The sequence below is a fragment of the Saccoglossus kowalevskii genome, chromosome 5 (assembly GCF_978046115.1).
Source record: "Saccoglossus kowalevskii chromosome 5, keSacKowa6.1, whole genome shotgun sequence".
NCBI classification, from domain to species: domain Eukaryota; kingdom Metazoa; phylum Hemichordata; class Enteropneusta; family Harrimaniidae; genus Saccoglossus; species Saccoglossus kowalevskii.
Genome location: NC_140645.1, coordinates 35,092,919 through 35,116,309, shown reverse-complemented (window position 1 = coordinate 35,116,309; position 23,391 = coordinate 35,092,919). Strand labels below are relative to the sequence as shown.

Below are 23,391 nucleotides of genomic sequence, written 5' to 3'. Positions count from 1 at the left end.
ATACATTGAATGGGCGTAGTCTTTTCCACGAAACGAAACCCTAACCCACGGTAAATTAGTAACCGTGCCGACCCATAATCTTAATTTTTGAACGACTTCAAACATCGCCATGTCACAGAAATAAATTTGTCGAGATTATTTAGTTTCCACCTCTTTTCCGTCTATTTTGCTGCTCGATTAATTTGTGCTGACATGACGTAACAGCCAATTTGGAATTGTTGAACACTGATGGCGCTATTCATTTCGTGTTTCACAGTGTGAAATTTTCTCAAATATTATTAGGCTAATGAAAAAAAATGAGATTAAGGGTTAGGGTTTTGTTTCTTTTCGTGGAAAAAATGTGGTATATAATAGAAGCTGGAATCTGCAGTAGTTATACATGTATATAAACAGGTCATGTAAAACTGTATGGCATGAAATCAAAACGGCGAAAAACGTTTCAAAGCAAATAATAAATAGTTCGTTCAACTTGAAGGCTCGCTCAGCTGTAATTCGCGAGTCCAGTGAAGGCAAGGTGTATGGCAGTGGGACCACACACCTTGAAATGTAGTGCTAGGTTCCAACCCAGTTGAATTATGCTGTATAGCTCCATAGCAAAACAACTTTCCAATGTATTGCAATATACAAAGTTTTGAGACAAGAAAACGAAACTTACAATTACTCACAGTGCGTCATGGTTGGGCAGTGCGCTCTCACCATTCCAAATCATTGGCAAGATAGTGAATGTAAATTTTCAGTTCTCGTGGTAAAAAGACTGGGTGTTTGACGATTTATGACTTATGTGATAATAGAGGAATTGCAAAACATGTATGCATTGCAAATATTAGACTAACAATACCATGCAGAGTTACCCTGGCCATCTAAGAGTGAGGGGATAATTCGTTAGAACTTTTGAGCGGTTTGCTACTTATATGATTATGGTTAGGATGTGAAAATCACTTCAACCAGCTTTCCTCGCCAATTGTGTGATTGACTATTGCTTTCACTGCATATCCATAGATGATTGGTGCATTTTGCATCAAACCACCAGCTCTAAAGTATTGTCTTTACAAGTCAAACGTATTTTAATGTCAAGACACATTGGTATGAGCAGAGTTATTTGAATTATTTAGTCTGGGTTGGGTAATCCACATTAATCTTTGAGGGAAGAGATGCAGGGATGTTTGGCCTTGCCACAATCCTCCGGAGATAAGTATTAAGAACTCAAGTAACAGACCATCCTTATAGCAAAACTCTTCTGACCAATCTTCCCAGTCACCAGAATCGTCAATGTCAATGCATACAAATACAGTGTGACTTCATATTTATTGTGATCTCATATCATATTGTGAGCTTTTTACCAGAGACAACACCATGGGTCAAAGACTGGCTTAAAATGGCTATCCATTTACCATGAGATTATATCGTTAAAAAATTGATCTCGCAGATATGGGTTATCATACAAGTAAGAATACTCTAAGCATCAACTGAATGTGCCGAATCAAACTGAATTTTTATTTCATATCATATTTTTATATAAAACATATAAATAAATGAAATATTAAACAATAAAATAATACAGCATTTTTGAAAACAAAATTGCATGATCCCTCAGGATGAGGTGTAAAATTTGACCAATGTCAAAGACTGATTTTGCCATCAAGAGCGGTAATCGGTTGAGACTAGAGAAATTAGAAGTTATGTGCTGATGTGTGTTTTCTCAGAATCACTGTATATACGAGTTTGCTGTGAATTACGATTTTGCATAATAATGAGGCTCCCCCAAAGCACAATTGTGCACAATAATCAATTTTTGATGATAGCAGAGGTAAAAATATGAGAAAAAATTATGTTTTTAACTTGGTTGCTAGGAACCCATCATCACTGTTGTCAATATTCATTTGGTACTATAACTTTATGTATGATAACATGTACATGTATTTATGCATATTTACAGTATTTGCATTCAGGCATTTTAAATCTGATCTAAAATACATTTTTAGCAATAAAAGTTTTGATAAACAGGTCAATCCCTAAGTCCCCAATTTTAAAATGACGAGGACTAATTAACGTATTCATGAACCAAAGTCTGGTAACAGGGATTGGACTTTCTTCCTCATTTCTGATCTCCGTTTTTCCTTCTCTCTCAGCAATTTGATGGTTTTGGGATATTCTCTCCATGTTATGAATGCAGTCTTCATTATTCGACTGAAAAAACAAACAAACAAACACAAACAAATGATTTAGAAGTGATATCACCATTGACAAAATCAGCAGGGTACAGAATACAAACATGTATAACAAACAATCCTTTGTGGTCCTGCAACTGTTTGAGGGGTGAATTATTTGATTTTGTGATCAGTAATCTCTAAGTGTGTGACAGCTACTGCATAGACTTGCATCGTGAACATCTTTTCCATTAATAATAGTAAAATCTGTAAACCAATATTTTGGATAGCTTCAAATAAGTATCCTGAATTTTGTTAAATAACTATCATAGCAATTTGATGGTCACATTTTGTATGCAGTTTCATCTTCTGAACAAACTAATTATACACATAACTATTGTCTTAAAGATTCTAATCATTATATCAGGGGACAATGTATGTATAATAAACACCATTAGGCATTAGACACAGTGCACAGAGCAAAGTAACTGCTTGCTGAATCTTTCAATTTTATTTGTTTTTATCGTCGTGTAAATTAGGCACTCATGGAAATACAGGACTGCTGTAGACTGATGACCACTCGTAGAATTTGCTGTACATAACAATGATACTGAAAACGTACAGAGTAACAAAAAGTTGCTTGATGAAAAATGAATCTGCCACATTCTTTTATGACTATGTAGTTTTAGCTTCCATATCCAGTGTGGCAATAGCAAAGGAAATGGCCAGGTCTTAGCTGGAATGGAAGTCAAAGGTAAAATCAAGTCATTATATAGTTCATCTTCCAAGGTCTACTTGCACTGTTTCTTCTCAGAATCTGATAAGATTCTTCTACAAACCTTATAAGATTCTTAAAAAAAATAATCCTTGAGCACATTTCTAAATACATGTATGTGACAATATAAAACAGTATACATACTATTCACTGTGGTCCATGGCCATCTCGTCTTTTCTCATGAATTCTACTCTCTCCTCAGTTACAAAATCCTGCCATAATTTAAAGTATTTGACTGTAGCTGTGTATGCAAAATGTCTTCTTGCTTTCTGCAGTTGAATGGACTGTAGATGACCGTACTGTAAAAAAGAAATGAAAACTATATTTTGAGTATACTGTAAACAAATGAAGACATTTCAAGCAAAAATTCACTGTCACTTGATATGCCATTAGGGTAGTTTCTGCAATTACATTTTCATTGGTTAGCAATTACTGTTAAAGTCATTAATCGGCTGTGTGTGTGTTTATTAAGTGACAGATAATCAAGTGATTACCTATACCGGTATAAGTATTGTACAGACACTCTTCACATATTTGATATAATTACATGTATGACAATAAAGATTAACTTACTTTTCTCCAGGAAGAAAACGCCCTTCTAGCGAGTATATATTTATATAATTCATCAGCCATCATTTCTTTCTCTCTTACTATCTCCTGTGCAATGTCCTTCCATGGCATAAAACATCGACATAGTAACTGTGTATTACAATGATCAACAGCAACTTGCATGTTTTGTTTTGAAATATTTATTAATTTTATCCAGGGTTTTATTCCTTTGTTGCGTAATAGTGTTTGTCTATAGTGTTCATCTGCTTTGTTATTTTGTCTATTGATGTATTCAAGTCGCTGTTGTTTTTCAAGTTCTCTCTGTAATTAAAGAATAAAACGTGTAAAATATGAACGATTGAATTTTAGTTTCAATACTTAAAGATCCAACAGTTAAACATGTACATAAACAGACCTCACTTCCGCATCACAAAGCCATCATTTCTAGTAAATTTTGTACCAAATACCTGTTTTGCTAAGCGTCTTTCTTCTCTAATTCTTTCTAATTTAGTTTTCCTTTCTTCTTCCTCTTCAGCAAGTCTCTTTGCCTCTTCCTCTCTTATTCTAGCCTGTAAATAAAATTTGATGATCAACATCTGCTCAACCCACAAATAATACTGAATACAGGGTAAAGACTAACAGTAACCATGTATACATGTATTGCATGTGTGACTCACAGATACATACAAACAACACAAAATCACCTAGCTACATGACTGTGCTCGTTCTCCACTCGCACACTGGCCATCCACCAAAAAAGGATGCAAAATAACTAAACAGGAGCACAAGTCATCACATCTTGCTGTATGTATGATGATGAAACAAGTAAGAATGCAGTAAATTAATGTACGTGTTTATAAATATCTTCAATTCAAATTCAAAATTGGGAAACAAGCAGTTTGCATCAAACACCATTATATGAGAACATGTATATATTACATAAATACATCAAATGTACATACCAGTTTTTCATCCTCTCTCTGCCTTTTTCTTCTCTCAGCTTCAGTTTTCCTCTGTGCTATTCGTGCAGCTCTTTCTTCCATACCTAAAACATGGACATTGAACTTTATACACTGTACTATGTGTACCAAGTGCAGGATAGTGAGTGATAGACCAAAGAAACCATACTATTATACTGTAAAATGTGATTATTCCCTGGGTTTTATTTAGTGCATTTTCCAGTTATTTCCTTTGAAATAAGCAAAATTTAAACCCAGTGAATAATTAATCTTTTTACAGTATATCACTGTATGTACTCTGAAAGTGTTATAAACATGTTTCAATGTCTTAATTATTTGGAAAATGTGCATAACATTTACAACTCATTCAATCATTTTCATTTTTTTACATCAGACACAGAAGTGCTATATAGTAAGTGACAAAAATAGAATCTTGTCAGTCAACACACATCTTCGAACAGCGCAAGCAAAACCATAAAAACATTATAAGCAGAAAAGATATGTGATACAAGTGTAATAGAAAGGCAATACCTTTCATAAGAGATATGTGCAACATGAATATGATAAATGCATGACATTAACACAGTTTGAGCAAAATTTTGCATAACTGACCATGCATGTCACTGTACATATATAAAGTATGGGAACTTCCCACTACCAGTATATATAAAGGAAAACTATTTTTACAGTAGCAACTGATGAAATATGTTTATTTTTCGAAATTTTATAACAATATTAGGATTTCTAATAATATTATCATTCAGTTCCAACTCTACGTAGGCAAAGACTAAATGATACAAATTTGAAAATATGTGATAAGCACCACATGTTGGACTGTACTCACTTTTGACAAAGTTGGTTTCAGATTTTATTTTCTTCTTGGTATTATTCGAGGTACTACTGCTACTCCCACTGTTATCCGATCTTGTTGATAAGGCGGTATCTGACTGAGATCTGGTGAAAAACAATCAATACCTGTTACAATGTATGTACATTCAATCCATACCTGCCAGCGTCATGTACTTCTACATTGACTTGAATAGATAAAGGTTAAACTAGTTATACTTGCTAAGCTTTTTGCATTTTAAAACTGGATGCCTAGTTAGTAGCCTAGTTAACAGTCAATTCATGTACTAGTACAGTATTTTCCCTCACATTGAAGTGCTGTAACCTGTAATAAAAGGATCATTCAATTACAACTTATTTTGACAATAGACTCTATGCCATTTATGCAAAACAATACACTACTTGAGAAAAGATGACAGTTTAGAACATACCACTACATTTACAAGTATATGTATATATATATGTACATGTATTAGGCAGAGGGTTTTTAACCCGCCTATTCACCAAGTTCATACCCATCATAGACTCTGGTCAGTAAAAATGACTATTTTGAACTGTAGACATTAATCTGCGATTCGGCCAGTGATAGAAAGAGAAATCTAGGTCAGGCCCATGACTTCATATATTTTTTACATGTGACCAAGCTCAAAAGGTCAGCGCCATCTTGCCTTACGCTCACTCTCGATTTTCTCTGCACAAAGTGTGCATTGTAGCAAAACAGTGCGGTTCAGTAAGCAGTTTTTCGACTGAGTTTTCTGAGGTACTCCTTCTGTGACCGCTGATAATTAGAAATCGAAAACAAGTATATGTGTACAAGTGCCAAAGCCAGGAAGTGACACAGAACAGCAAGAGAAGAGATTTGTTTTCCACAGAAGAAAAGACAGATAACTGAAGTATAATCCATAATCATGTGCTAAAGAATGATTGCCACTTCCTTTAAAAAGAAATAAATCACCAAGACTGTGCCAGTCTAGGGAGCACACTGCAATGTATTTTGAACCAAGGTACATTGATGGCAAATAATTTCAAGGTTAAGATTTCTAAAAATTTCTTGCTTAATTGAAAATAACTAACAACATTGCATTCATGACTGGATGTCAAGGAAAATGACCTCCAAATATTCTGAACACATGACAATAATTATTCAGTTACTGTACCTTGCTGATATGGGTGGATTTATTTCATTGCACTTATTATTAATTTTAGAAGGTTTCTCCACTGTACTAACACCTTGTAAATTATTCAACTCTTGTTGTAGTGACTGTTGCCTTTGCCCTGCTTGTAATTCAACAATCAATCTCTGCTGCTCTTTTAATTGGTCTTGCTGATCCTGCAAAATTTTTTGCTGAGCTGCATATCGATGTTCAAAATTATTAACAGTGTATGGGATTGGTTTTCTTCCTCTCCGATTGTCATGCAAGTCTTTTTCAATGTTTTCCTGAGTTATGGAACTTGGTGCATTGTTCTGCTCTGCATCACCGTGGTTACCCAATTGTTCTTTTGTTAAGTTGATGTGTTTCCTCGTGACTTGCCAGGCAAATTTGGGTTTTTCTAATGTTTCTGGCCTTCTTGGATGAGAGTCTGGAATGGAGAGGTCACTCCTGGAAGTACTTGGAATGGAATGTGACTGAGGTTTTCGTACAGGCTGATCAAACAATGCATCCTTAAAAACAAAATGACAAAACAGAAATAAGTATGGCTATAGAGGGCGCTATGGTGATACACACACTTGTTTGGCAGACAATTTACTCTCATCAAAAAAGTAAATCCTGGATGCATATGAGTGTGATTGAAAAAAAAGTACAAATTGGTAAAAAATTGTGATCACTTTGATTAAAAAGAAAGTTGGGAAAATGCTTATAGTAGTCAGCATGTTTAATGATTCGCAATTGGTTTTGTCTCAGTTTGAATACCTCAACTGATCAAATTTGAATGCAGATATAAATATGACATTTATATTCATTTTTATGCAGTATACAGGTACATGTACACTAATCTGGGCTATTTTACTAATTACTTTGTAACATTTTCATAATGAACACCTTTAAATAAATTTTCTGATACAATGAACACAATGCTTGTCTCCTACTCTTAACGAACCCAAAGTATTATGTGCTTTATATATTGAACACTTCACTATAACAGATTTCATGTTTTCTAAAGAGTTTGTTGTAATGAGGTGTATGTCATTTTTAACGGTTATGACTAATTTAATACATGTATTAGGATCCACTATAAAATAAAATATTTCAGCAGTCATCATGGACAGAAATGTAAATATCAGGAAAATCCTCCACAATTAAAAAAGATGATTTCTACCTTCCTAATCTGTGAAGCAGTAGGAACCAAATTAAATGGTATTTACTTACAAGTTTCCGCCTTGTTGAATCTGGCCTATCAGAAGCACTGTTATTTGTTTCAACATCATCCACAACCAGTTTGTCTCCATCACCCCTATTGGACCATAGTTTTCCAGAGGCAGCTGCTGCAAGAAATGCATCCATTTTGTTCCTTGTTTCATGTTTTCTTTCTGTTAACTCCCTGTCCTGCCTCTCTTGAAGTACAAACAGCTGCCAAGCTGAAAAGCATTTCTTCAAAACATTGTGTCGGTAGTGTTCAACTGATAGTATATTATTCCTAGCAGGAAAAGATACATGTATCATGTCTGGCAATGAATCATATACATTGTACAAATACCTTGAAATAACTAAGTACATTTGAGTGCATGTGAACATTGTACATCGTGTGATATGTACATGCAATCTCTCGAAATGTATTACATTTTAACTGCTCAAAAAAATTATTTTGGTATGCAACAGATTTGATCCAATTCCATAAATGAATATCTGAAATATGGTTTCACAAAAGATTGATAATGTTTCATTATTTATTCTCATTGACACTTACATACAATGTATGACAGGCATGATAAAAACTGAAGTCAGTTGTGAGATTCCTTTCTTTAAATAAAAATCATACATGATATTCACATTTTTTATTATTGATTCTGACTGTCACACTTGTATTAGGGACAAGATAAAAACTTGAGTCAGTTGCTGCTATTTCAATTTGCATTGTGAAGTTTGAACTTCATCAGCCAAGGCAATTTAGAAATATGGATCAGGAACTGTATTCAAGGTAACTAGTTTAGGACTAAAGAATAAGATGAATTGCATCAAGGACCCATGGTGTTCAATGAATGTACAAAGTTAAAACACAATCAGATGACACACGATTGAATTCACGAATGGCAAAAATTGAGCATTTCCAAATGACTTCAATTCGGCCAGATACAGGTGGATACTAATTAATCACTAACTAACTAATCACTAGGAGTATTTTGTTATAAAGGCTTACCTATGAGACTGTTGAAGATATAGATGTGTTTCCCGTTCTTCTCGTTTCATCTGTTTATGCCTAACATAAGCCCTCCACCCATTCCAGGATCTAACAAGACATCGCCAATCACCTAGTGCCCTTGCCTTACCCATCTGTAGTCTTCTATTGACAATTAATTTATACCAGGCTGAGAAATGTCTTTGCAAGGACTGTAATGACAAAAGAAATGTAAACATTATTCAATAACATGTCTATTTGACTACAGTGTTTCTATAAACAGATGTTACTTTCTTAGACGAGTGATCACCATCACTTATTCATCACATGTCTAAATCAATACATGCAAGAGCTAAATATCACACTCTCACTTATGATGATTTTTTAATGGCAGAGCTACAAAGATTTCACTCTCCTAATCATCATATTTAGTCCATGAGCATGTAGGAGATTGTTGGAAAACTGTATGTATTTTTGAAAAATTTTGCTGGACATATAAAAATTAATAGCTTATCTAATATTTGGAGGCGTCAAAATTCACTTGAAAATATAAATTGTGATTTTATTGGTTAATGCAACATGTATATTTCAAATTTTTGGGAATAATTATTCTCCTTCAGACCTCAAACATTTTATATTAAATATAGAATAATTAACATCCTCTTAAGTATAACAACTGATTTTCCTACATTCCCCTATATTTTAGATATAGTGTATACCTTTCAGTTTAATAGTATAAAAAAAAAAACATTTTAATTTTTTTTCGATATATAAAGCAACATAATCAGTGTGAATCTATTGTGATTCTTTGTTACCCATGTCACAAAAATGACTTACCACCTCACCAAAACTATTTGATATTTACTGTCACCGCCATATTGTTCCAAACAGCAACATTGCTGGCTTGTTATGCATGTCTCAAGATTGTTACATGACTAGAATTGGTTAGTTAGGATTGGTTAGTAAATGAAAACCCATTTATGCACATGCTGTTTGTAAATGTATAAATTACAAATTACCTTTATGTCTTCTGCTGCTTTCTGTGCCTTTAATTCTTCGAGTCTGATTTTCATTTCAGTGTGTTCTTTTTCTGCCATTCTTTGTGACTGTATCCGTTTCATTTCCATATCCATCTGTTGTCTTTCACGTTTTAATCTCATCTTTTCTCTCTCTGCTTCTTTACTCTCTCGCTCCCTGGAGCAAAACAAGACATACATGTAAATGTCACAGTTCTTGTCTTTGAAAAAACAAAATTTATAGCCTCAGATATCATCAAGCGAATATGTTTGATTGCTTTCTAACGCTGAAAAAATAAGCCTCTTCACATAGGACTGGTTGGGGATACAGTGCAAAAATTAGTCCAAAAGGAACTAAGCTAATAATAGTTCAATAATAGTTCAAATTAATTAGTTATTAGATATGGCCCCGTCAGCTGATTCAAAAAAACAACAAAACTACCTACCTACCTAACTACAAGTTTCTAAAAATACATTTTTTATTAGTGTTTAAAATAAAATATGAAATCTAAAAAATACTAAAATTAGATGACTAACTATATCGCTTAATTTGTATGAACAAGGGAATTTCAGAAGTGGCCATCAGAGAGTTTTGTAAATGCATCATGTTTATAGTTGTTTGATTCATCGTTACATATTCATTCTAAACATTACCTTCGTTTTGCTTCCTCTGTTAGTTGTCTCTGTTCTTCCATTTCTTTTCTTATTTTGGTCATCTCCTGTTGAATAAGAGAGTCTTCTTTCTTGTTCTTCAGTGCTTTGTCTCGTTCTTCTTTCAACACAATTTGCTGAGCCTGATAGTGAGCATCTTTTTGTCTCTGTTTTTCTCTGAGCTGTTTTTCTCTTTCTTTTGTTCTTCTTTCTCGATTTTCTTTAACCTGTTAGGCATCAAACACACAAAGCTTTACAGATTTTGTGCTTGAAAATCTGTATTTAGTAGGCACTCCATTTCCAGGCTAAGACTTCTAGAAATGTGAAACCAAGTACATGTATATAAATGGAACAAAAGCATACAAAGGTGTCCATAATGGTCTGAAAGGTATACAATGGTCTCTATAAGTTTTTTTTTACCACCCGGGTCATTTATAGCATTGCTATGTCATACAGTACAGCATTCACCCACTCTGATTCAAGTATTTATTGCAGTTGAAACGCACAATATGAATTAGCAACAATTCACATTAATACAACATACACCATCACCTGAGGGTGCAATCATGTCACATGAGGGCGCTATTACCTTTTGATGCTTGACATGCATAGATACACCATCACCTGAGGGCGCAATCATGTCACATGAGGGCGTTATTACATTTTGATGCCAGACATGCATACACATACCATCACCTGAGGGCGCAATCATGTCACATGAGGGCGCTATTACCTTTTGATGCCAGACATGCATACATATACCATCACCTGAGGGCGCAATCATGTCACATGAGGGCGCAATTACCTTTTGATGCTTGACATGCATAGATACACCATCACATAAAGGCGCAATCATGTCACATGAAGGCGCTATTACCTTTTGATGCCAGACATGCATACATATACCATCACCTGAGGGCACAATCATGTCACATGAGGGCGCAATTACCTTTTGATGCTTGACATGCATAGATACACCATCACATAAAGGCGCAATCATGTCACATGAAGGCGCTATTACCTTTTGATGCCAGACATGCATACATATACCATCACCTGAGGGCGCAATCATGTCACATGAGAGCGCAATTACCTTTTGATGCTTGACATGCATAGATACACCATCACGTGAGGGCGCAATCATGTCACATGAAGGCGCTATTACCTTTTGATGCCAGACATGCATAGATACACCATCACCTGAGGGCGCAATCATGTCACATGAGGGCGCAATTACCTTTTGATGCTTGACATGCATACATATACCATCACCTGAGGGCGCAATCATGTCACATGAGGGTGCAATTACCTTTTGATGCTTGACATGCATAGATACACCATCACCTGAGGGCGCAATCATGTCACATGAAGGCGCTATTACCTTTTGATGCCAGACATGCATACATATACCATCACCTGAGGGCGCAATCATGTCACATGAGGGCGCTATTGCCTTTTGATGCCAGACATGCATACATATACCATCACCTGAGGGGGGCAATCATGTCACATGAGGGCGCAATTATCTTTTGATGCCTGACATGCATAGATACACCATCACCTGAGGTCACAATCATGTCACATGAGGGCGCTATTACCTTTTGATGCCAGACATGCATACATATACCATCACGTGAGGGCGCAATCATGTCACATGAGGGCGCTATTACCTTTTGATGCCAGACATGCATACATATACCATCACCTGAGGGCACAATCATGTCACATGAGGGCGCAATTACCTTTTGATGCTTGACATGCATAGATACACCATCACGTAAAGGCGCAATCATGTCACATGAAGGCGCTATTACCTTTTGATGCCAGACATACATACATATACCATCACCTGAGGGCGCAATCATGTCACATGAGAGCGCAATTACCTTTTGATGCTTGACATGCATAGATACACCATCACGTGAGGGCGCAATCATGTCACATGAAATCGCTATTACCTTTTGATGCCAGACATGCATAGATACACCATCACCTGAGGGCGCAATCATGTCACATGAGGGGGCAATTACCTTTTGATGCTTGACATGCATAGATACACCATCACCTGAGGGCGCAATCATGTCACATGAAGGCGCTATTACCTTTTGATGCCAGACATGCATACATATACCATCACCTGAGGGCGCAATCATGTCACATGAGGGCGCAATTACCTTTTGATGCTTGACATGCATAGATACACCATCACCTGAGGGCGTAGATACACCATCACCTGAGGGCGCAATCATGTCACATGAAGGCGCTATTACCTTTTGATGCCAGACATGCATAGATACACCATCACCTGAGGGCGCAATCATGTCACATGAGGGCGCAATTACCTTTTGATGCTTGACATGCATAGATACACCATCACCTGAGGGCGCAATCATGTCACACGAAGGCGCTATTACCTTTTGATGCCAGACATGCATATATATACCATCACCTGAGGGCGCAATCATGTCACATGAGGGCGCAATTACCTTTTGATGCTTGACATGCATAGATACACCATCACCTGAGGGCGTAGATACACCATCACCTGAGGGCGCAATCATGTCACATGAGGGCGCAATTACCTTTTGATGCTTGACATGCATACATATACCATCACCTGAGGGCGCAATCATGTCACATGAGGGCGCAATTACCTTTTGATGCTTGACATGCAGATACACCATCACCTGAGGGCGCAATCATGTCACATGATGGCGCAATTACCTTTTGATGCCAGACATGCATACATATACCATCACCTGAGGACGCAATCATGTCACATGAGGGCGCTATTACCTTTTGATGCTTGACATGCATAGATACACCATCACCTGAGGGCGCAATTACCTTTTGATGCTTGACATGCATAGATACACCATCACGTGAAAGCGCAATCATGTCACATGAGGGCGCTATTACCTTTTGATGCCAGACATGCATACATATACCATCACCTGAGGGCGCAATCATGTCACATGAGGGCGCAATTACCTTTTGATGCTTGACATGCATAGATACACCATCACCTGAGGGCGCAATCATGTCACATGAGGGCGCAATTACCTTTTGATGCTTGACATGCATAGATACACCATCACCTGAGGGCGCAATCATGTCACATGAAGGCGCTATTACCTTTTGATGCCAGACATGCATAGATACACCATCACCTGAGGGCGCAATCATGTCACATGAGGGCGCAATTACCTTTTGATGCTTGACATGCATACATATACCATCACCTGAGGGCGCAATCATGTCACATGAAGGCGCTATTACCTTTTGATGCCAGACATGCATACATATACCATCACCTGAGGACGCAATCATGTCACATGAGGGCGCAATTACCTTTTGATGCTTGATATGCACAGATACACCATCACCTGAGGGTGCAATCATGTCACATGAGGGCACAATTACCTTTTGATGCTTGACATGCAGATACACCATCACGTGAAAGCGCAATCATGTAACATGAGGGCGCTATTACCTTTTGATACCAGACATGCATACATATACCATCACCTGAGGGCGCAATCATGTCACATGAGGGCGCTATTACCTTTTGATGCCAGACATGCATAGATACACCATCACCTGAGGGCGCAATCATGTCACATGAGGGCGCAATTACCTTTTGATGCTTGACATGCATACATATACCATCACCTGAGGGCGCAATCATGTCACATGAGGGCACAATTACCTTTTGATGCTTGACATGCATACATATACCATCACCTGAGGGCGCAATCATGTCACATGAGGGCACAATTATCTTTTGATGCTTGACATGCATAGATACACCATCACCTGAGGGCGCAATCATGTCACATGAAGGTGCTATTACCTTTTGATGCCAGACATGCATAGATACACCATCACCTGAGGGCGCAATCATGTCACATGAGGGCGCAATTACCTTTTGATGCTTGACATGCATACATATACCATCACCTGAGGGCGCAATCATGTCACATGAGGGCACAATTACCTTTTGATGCTTGACATGCATAGATACACCATCACCTGAGGGTGCAATCATGTCACATGAAGGTGCTATTACCTTTTGATGCCTGACATGCACAGATACACCATCACCTGAGGGCACAATCATGTCACATGAAGGTGCTATTACCTTTTGATGCCAGACATGCATACATATACCATCACCTGAGGGCGCAATCATGTCACATGAGGGCGCAATTAGCTTTTGATGCTTGACATGCATAGATACACCATCACCTGAGGGCGCAATCATGTCACATGAAGGCGCTATTACCTTTTGATGCCTGACATGCATATTTACACCATCACCAGAGGGAGCAATCATGTCACTTGAGGGCGCTATTACCTTTTGATGCCTGACATGCATAGATACACCATCACCTGAGGGCGCAATTACCTTTTGATGCCTGACATGCATAGATACTGTAGGATCTCTTCCTTTTTTCTTCTTAGAATCATCTAATCCTAAATCTTGATAGAAATCTTCTTCAATGACTGGTTTATCCATTAAGCCTTGTAATATATTATCTACAAATGCATCATCATCTCGTTCTTCAATTTCCCGGGCCACAGCTGTAAAACAGTTGGATTTGTACATAACATAAGTATGTGTTGTCATAGCAACATGACACTACATTTTGGTCGCATTTTAAAATTTCCATGAAACGAGAAACAGAGATTTTTTTTTTCCCTGGCCTAATTGATATATAACACAGTTTCCCCAAATTGGCATTGTGTTTGCACTCAAGCGAGTCTATATTCAAACTAACACACTGTGTATTCTATCATGCGCATATCACAAACTTGAAGCTGCAAAAGACCATACTTACTCAATACCATAATACCACAACATGAAGATGTTGTACATTTATCTAACAAGCAATGATTTAATAGTAAACAAAACTGAAAAGAGCAATTTTGAATCAGAACATGAAACAAATGACATGATGTATATAGTTTGAACATGATCAGCCAAGGTATGCCAGATACAGCTCTGGAACCACTTTCATTAAAATAAAACGGCAACCAATTGGCCAATTTGAATCTGATTTGTAAAAAAAAATTAAGTGCATCAAGGTCCAATAATTTCCAACGCATGTACCAGGTTTGAACAAAATCAAGTCATGCGTTGCTAAGATCTGGTTCCGAGATGGCAGAAATGCTTTATTTTGATGAATTTGTAACTTTTATGGTCGCAATTTGAATCTTGAATCAAAACATGAAATGAATGGTCATGCATATATATGGACACTACCATTGAATGTGTAATTGCAAAAGAAATTAAACTTATTCAAATGTATGTACGCCTGGTGTTACTTACCATCGGAGGAGACTCCCGTATATGGATAAGCAAACCCTGGGTCCTCAACTTCTAATAAGTTATCCCAATGTTTTTTCACTTCACTCTTTGTGGGAGGTTGTCTCCTAGGTGATGGGGAATCATAGTCATATTCTTCCTCTGCATCATCGTCAAGGATACACTTATCACTCATCCACTGATTCAATAAATCTTGAGCTGATGTGAAAAGAAAAAAGTAAGACATGTTTACTGGAATTCAATATAAAGTATGGGGATACAACAACTGATTGTGTTCAACCCCCACCTGTTTGCACCAAAAAAGGGAATTTGTTGAATAGTGAATCAGTAAAATATTACCTATTCATCCATAGAATACTAATCTGTAATTCATGTAAGGGCATGTGTCACTAATTAAGTCACTCATGGATTTCATAACACAAAATCTTGTATATCTATACAGATATCATACAGCCTAGATATTACTGTCAATCTGTATTACCAGCTGCAATTTCTATCAAAATGGTACAATGCAACAAGAGGAAATGCGGCTTCTATTAGAGCATCTACACATGTGAGAAATGGTAATTTTTTTCCCAATTGTTTAAAAATAATGGGTGTGACTATTACTAGTAGGGATGCGGCTTCTAATACAGATTTTACTGTATTTAGAAGTTCTAAATAACAAGTTGACAGTATTTGCTAGTGGATACCTCGATAAGATTAGCATTATTAGGAAAGAGATGATTGTCACAGGTGCTATTATTTGCAATATATATATTTTGTTAATATGATAGAAAAATGATAGGTCATTTATTTATACATACATGTATGCTTCGCAATGTCAGTGGATAGACAGCAATGAAACATTGAAATACACACAGTAATAATGTATCACAGATGAGCATTGCCAATACTTGAAAGGTCAAACCTTGCTTTCAAAACTAGCATACATGTATATGTGAACTGCATAGTAATCCGCCTAAATATGTTTAATACATGTATATATAAACATATGTAATTCTACAAATAAGTTGAAATAATTAATGACACTCATTTTAAAAATTATGTTTTCATGACAGCTTTAAAGTTGAATTACATCTGCAGCATACTGTATACATGTATCTAATATATAACATCATTTATACTCAAAACATATTTATATAATTTGTTTTTTTTTTGGATTTTTAAAATCAGCTAATAGTGTTTTATTTCTGAAAACAATACCCAGATTTGCAATGCACATTACAATATATAATGATTTTCAAATGGATTTGGGGCTGACCTCGCCCATACAAGAGTTTCCCCGTGCTAGTAGTTCCCTGCCAACACAATCAATTCCCAATCAACAGAGGCAGTTACCCAACTGAAAATATAAAAATGTTTTTTTTTCAAAGCTGAAATGATGATAAGAAAATCGAATGATGACTCATTTATGCAACATGTTTATGTAGCATCTGCAAATAAAATGTGGTCATTACAAAACCATTTGTGAAAATACAAATCTATTTAAATTCAATTTAATTATAGATGTATGCAAATGATTTTTTTAAATGCAGATACTCATTGACAAATTCAGTTCATCAAAGTTGCTCATTCATTCTTGCCCTGAGCTTTATTTTAAACTCTCTTCAAAATAGAATATTTCTCAGACGGCTCAGAATATACAATATTTTTTTTGTACTTGATATTTTTTTCCACATGTAGACTACTCTTCCAGGGCTTAGACAATGCATGCTCTTCTTGAGGTCAGATCAAACTTACTCGTAAATATTTTAAACAACAGCAAAAAAAAACATTTTAACAAAAACACATTGGCAAAAATGGATGCCAAAACTGTTCCTTGGTTTGAAATGAAATTAAGTAAATCAGATCCACCATGTTTGTTAACTTGTATGTATCCTTTGACAACATGGTTCAAATCTAGTAGTTTACTATTTATAAAGTAGCTTCCACATCTGTGTATATCCCCAGTGTTTACAAATTCTAATTCACAACAATGTCGTCAATGTTTCCATAGTACTTGATTTTTAACATACCTTCAGTGTAAGCTTCATCATGATCATGTAGTGCATCAACTGTTGCCATGGCAGTAGACATACTGTTACCATGGCTCCCACCAGTGTAACGATGGCCAAAGGTGACTGCTGCTGCTCTATCTGATGCCTCTTGTACTTTCTACACATATTCAAAACAAAACAAAATATAATTATTACAGATAACAAGAAAATGCTATTTTACTAATACTTTCAGTGATGTAAACTACACAGATACACAAAACACTTAATATCAAATTATTTAATGGGTTTAATGCATTCCAAGAAGCCATGCATAGATGTGTCCATGTTTCAATGAATCATTTAACTTATTCAACTTTGTGCAAAAAAAGCATTCCTTCATCTTCATAAATATGCACATATTTCAATGGCAGTTGAATCAAACCAGCCAATCAACAAGCATAGTGCGTAACAGCATCATTTGAAAATGTTTCAATGTTATTTAAAGTGAGAGGGTCATCACCTGTGCATTTTTGGGAATTGAGTTCCAAACGATGATAACACATGCTAAAAACACAAAGGCTCATGGGTAGACACTTGTTTGTAAATAATGTCACACTATGGCCATCTGACGCATGCGCATGTGACGACTCCCCTGCTTTAATCGGCTAAAAGAAACCTCTTGTTTCAGTTTAAATTGTGAAATTTATAATTATTTATGAAGATGAAGGGAATTCCTTTATTGTGTCAATAGTATGTTTTTCTATAAGATTTTGTTGAAAAACAACAACAAAAAAAGAAAGTTGAAAAGCAAAAACCAATTATCTGTTCTAATCTGGTTCTGGAAAGTAACTTTTATTATACAATTTGACATAACAAGACCAAAAACAAAAACCACTTACAATGTACATGTATAGAAAACACATCAGTGCTTTATACTGAACATTTTTTTTCCAAAAGTCTTACTTTCGACTAGAGCTTTACACAGATTTACAGAGTTCTTGTTGACATGCCAATATACGTACATCAGTCAATACAGTAATGGGCATTGTGAGGTATTCTCAAGATAACTCACCTTGATCCAGTCTTGGATGTCATCATTATTGGTCACTTTCTATAAACGGAATAAAAATTACTGATTAAATCTAAGAAGTTTGTGAAAAAGATGACTTTAAAACTTGAGGCATTAGTAATAAGTTATATGTATCTGAGTTTAAAATACAAAATGTGGCAGAGTATCCAAGCGTAATATTGCTGCATTTTTAAAATGTGTAGTAAAGTTACAATATTTTCTTTATTTTATTCATAAAGGTGGCATAAGCACATGAATATCAAGTGCAAATTCATTCTACATTATACATTATTAAATCATAATTTTTCAACAATGGTATCCAATTTTAGTTCATGACGATGCCTCCATTATATCATCACCCCTTGACTAATGGTGTTGTACACGTGAAAGTGGTAAATCTTTACATTTGACAACTTTTAACCAACATGATTTCATTAACAGATTAACGCTCGCCCATTCTCTTGCATTATTTATTAATTGTGATCACATGTACTCTGAGATTAATTTGATACTGACTTTTAGCATACATATATTAATTAAACGTAGCATTCCGGCATTTAAATTTCAATGTCATAGCTTGGCAAGAAGAGAGCTACATGTACAGCCTCTGCATCATGGGTACAATGTATCTGCATCATTAATAATGTACAAATAAACTGAACCACAGGAATAATATTAACAGGCTATGAACACAATAATTCTGCCTGAAAAAAACTACTGTGCCACCCCTAATCCTAACTCTACCCTCTTCAAAGCCCCTAATTCAATTGTACAGTATACAATGTATGCCCCTCTAGATAACTTTAAGTGTTCTTAGGAGGGGCATATAAGGTACAATTAAATTTGGCAGCGCTGAAGGGTAGGGGCAGGGTTAGTGTTAAGGTTAGTAGTGGAGGGTACTAAAGGACCTCTTTCCACTCTGCTTGTGACTTTTAACTTTCTTTCATGATTTTTTTCTGACAAATTCTAATATACTTTAATTAAATGTACTTCCAAACTATCAGTATCAGACAACTGTGTGTACATGTTACAGCAGGGCTCGAAATTAGCGGTAGCCCCGCGTCCACAGACTACCAGTTTCTTTCTTGGGGCTACCACTTTTCACACGCGACTAGGACAAGTTTGTATCTATAAAAAAAATAATAAGAAGAGGACACGCACGCACAATAAAGTCAACCACTTTCTTAAATTTCCTGCTGATATTTGAATTGGTCATACAATAAGGTATAAAATTACAATACAAGACAAAAACACAATAATAAACTGATAAAAGATTGTAATTTCTTTACGGTGATAATAAAGTGCTATTGTATTGTATGTACGGTACGTTTGTCATTTACGTAACAAGTGTTACTGCCCCCCCCCCCCTCCCCCAATGAAGAAGTTGGGTCTCAAGAAACTATTTCCAATTAATAAGATACGACGACCACTCACGCATTCATTGTCAACCGAAATATGTGTACATACTAGTACAACATATAGAGTAAGACGGGCAAACATAAAATGAGTCTGAACTTGAGTTTATTTACCCGGGTTACTAGTATTTACCTTAGACGTTGTAGTCGATGGCTTAGGAGCGGTCAATCTCTTCCAGCGATACAAAGAAGGGTTAGATTGTGCCATAGTCTCCGTGTGACACACAACAACTGATGTGAACAAGCATGCGTGCCGCGATTACTGAAACTTTTATCGACAGTGTTGACAAATAATTTTAACTGTCATGTAGATCGCCATTTTGGTCAATTCCCATAATTCTTTGCGTTTAAACGAACGGCAAACGTAAATTGCTTGCTGAGGGCGCACTGGATCCCCATACGAGTAACTACAAGTAAGTACGCGCGTTGTGTGGCACAGGACGCACAGTCCAAGCAAATCACTGTGTTATATGTGGTTTCGGCGTTTAACTTTCTTTCTTGATTTTATATGACAAATTCCAATATACTGGCAAGGTTAAAAACACTTCGAAACTATCACATCTACATATCTCAGTGAAATATTGTGTTTAGTGAGTGAAATATTAAATGTTCCTACATAATTAATTTTTTGAAAAGGCAGAAATTAATGCTTATATTTTAGGTTCGAAATTTCCGCGTAAATTCAGGTTTTATCTATCTTAAAATAAACAGTCTTTGAACATAAAAAAATAACGCGTTTTCGAACCAGTTCAGACTTCTATAGTAGTCCGAGAAACCAGGAAATTGCAGGATATACTGACCCGGGCCTGTTTATTTGATATTTCTAATTTTCATTTATCGTTATTTACTGAAGAAATAACTGAAATGATTTATTATATCCGTAAAATCCGTGTCGACTGGCGATTGATGTTTCAAGTTTCGAACAAACTCCCGGAACTCATTCGGGCGTGATATGTGTCAGATCAGTCACGGTGTTGAGAGGATTCCGACCAGTCTCCTTCCCATAGGTCTTTGCGCCTTACGCAATAGTAACGCACATCGAACTGTGTGGAGTACGGATGCCGACCTGCAGCTTCAATGGAGGAACGTATATTTGGAATGAACTGTGACCTCTGCCGGCGTGAGTGTCCTTACTGGGTTCGTACTAATTGCTCAACTGATAGCACCATTATACAGTCGCTAATGTATTTATTGGTCGATATATATCGTGGGTACACAATACAGTCGCTAATGTATTAGATTCGACGTCATTGGAATGAAAGTAGGTAATATATCTCAGACGAAGGTGTATCAAGAATCGATTGGACTTCGGTCAATAACCACTACTTGGACGTTATAATTATTCATATTCATATTCTTACGTTAATATGTGTATATAATTCCTGGAATGAAATAAGTATAGTCACGATTAAATAGGAAATATTGATAAATTTGATAAGTTTGAATATTCGTCTTGAATAATGACGCATATCGACATATCCACTGCTGCCTTTGATTTATAGTAACACGGCATACGTTGTTTTTTCATCGCAGAGTAGAGTATAATGAGCATGCGCAGTTGTGCAGCATATTGCTTTATTAAATTAAATAATTGTGTTCAAACCGAGCACAATATATCCAGAATAACAAATTGTAATTTATTACAAAAAAACTATGGTATCCATATAAGCTCTTTAAAATATTCTCGTAGTCAAAAAGGGTGTTTGTGTATTTAGAATTCTCGTTTGTCCGTCGACGTTACTATGCCAACGAATACTATACATCACGTCTGACGGGTAGTTTACGTCATTATATTATTATATTAGTATGACGAACACATAAAATATCGTATTTTTTTAATAACTTAAAGAGCCGTAACATATAAACACATTTATTTTTACTGCTCAATGAAGTAATTGTCACGTGAATTTTCCTTACAAGTATATCGATGTTAAATTTTTAAATCTATTCTGAAATAAACACAAATTTGTCATTTTTAAAATTTGATTGATTAGATTGCAATCATCGCCAGTCACTGCTACAAAACGTCGTTGCACTAAATCCCAGGCTGTAGTGTGTGCCTCGAACCGAATGAGCGTACATGTCCACCTGGAACCACAGAGTGTGTTGGTTCGGGCTCTCGTTATTGATCGGAAATCATATTATAATATATATATATATATTCTGAGATAGGCATGCCCTGTATACCCCAGTTTTCAAGTATGTTTACATATATTCTAAATATAAATTTCAGTGTGGAACATTAAATGTATGCAGTGGAAATGTCACCTAGTATACTAGTACTTTGCTGAGTGCTTTACCCATCATGTGTTGGTTCATCAATACACCTTTTCACCAGTCGCGATACATGCTTCAGACTGACACTAAAAAAAAATCGATATTCATTCAGTAATATTTTTTTTTACCTAATATTGTTTTGTTTGTTCACCGGAAACACTATCCTAATGTACGTATTCGATCGTTTACCTAGTAAAAAACGGTTGAACAGCATTGATGTGGATTTGTTTGCACAATAAAGACTTTTATCGACGTGGAATTTATCAATATTTACGGAGTGTAATTATTCTGGGCAGATTGATTGCCGTGAGTTGGAATTCACTCAAAATAATTAATAGAGACTAACGAGTAAAGGCACATTACCCATAATGCAATACGACAAAACGTCATATCCTTTCTTGGTACCTTAAACAATTTCTTTCCTGCCTTTCTCAATGACGAGCGCTAATAAGAAGGACAGATGAGGTATTTTTCAGTTTATATATTTAATACACAAGTATAATTTATTGTGAAATGCTAACATTTATTTGTCAGAACATATAGCTGTACTTATTTGATAATGGGTGTAATTGGAATACTAGCCTAAGCGCACAGGCTTTTCCAATTTATTGTACGTATAGTTAAAGCTTGGTGCAAGCCCGTGCACTTGCGTTTTCTATGTTTCTCTATTAAATTTCCTGCAAAAACAACGTTATATTGGACCGTTTTAAAAAACACTGAAATCTATCAAGCGGTCATGATCAAAGAAATAAACTGACCAGGAAATCCGCTATCTCAACTATTTGCTATGTAATATACATAGGAACATAGCAGTATTCAAGTTTGTTTGAGTCAAATAAGGACATTGCGTATATGCTTAAGCAAAGATCAGCAATATTTTACAAACATGCTTAAATTTGAAATACAAATTGCATGCTTGTAATTAAATATAACAATTCACTCTCTTCAAATTTAGGATTTAGTAATTCATAATTTCACGCATTTCTTTCGCTTGAAGTCTGATCTTATATTGAACCTAACTGTATCAATCACACTTGAAAACG

The 23,391-nt window shown here is 35.9% G+C and overlaps 1 protein-coding gene across 1 annotated transcript; it reads right to left on the bottom strand.

Annotated features, from left to right (window-relative positions):
• Positions 1–1,473: 1,473 nt before the first annotated feature.
• Positions 1,474–20,414, bottom strand: LOC100368705 (coiled-coil domain-containing protein 191-like). Its single transcript, XM_085499350.1, has 16 exons — positions 20,205–20,414; positions 18,660–18,698; positions 17,627–17,765; positions 15,612–15,806; positions 14,688–14,863; positions 10,283–10,506; positions 9,632–9,806; positions 8,634–8,824; positions 7,646–7,913; positions 6,434–6,939; positions 5,275–5,384; positions 4,434–4,516; positions 3,939–4,040; positions 3,496–3,792; positions 3,067–3,221; positions 1,474–2,187 (listed from the first exon to the last, which is right to left on the bottom strand). Exons 1-16 carry the CDS (start codon positions 20,277–20,279, stop codon positions 2,055–2,057), a joined length of 2,868 nt encoding a protein of 955 aa, XP_085355476.1. The 5' UTR covers positions 20,280–20,414; the 3' UTR covers positions 1,474–2,054.
• Positions 20,415–23,391: the final 2,977 nt, after the last annotated feature.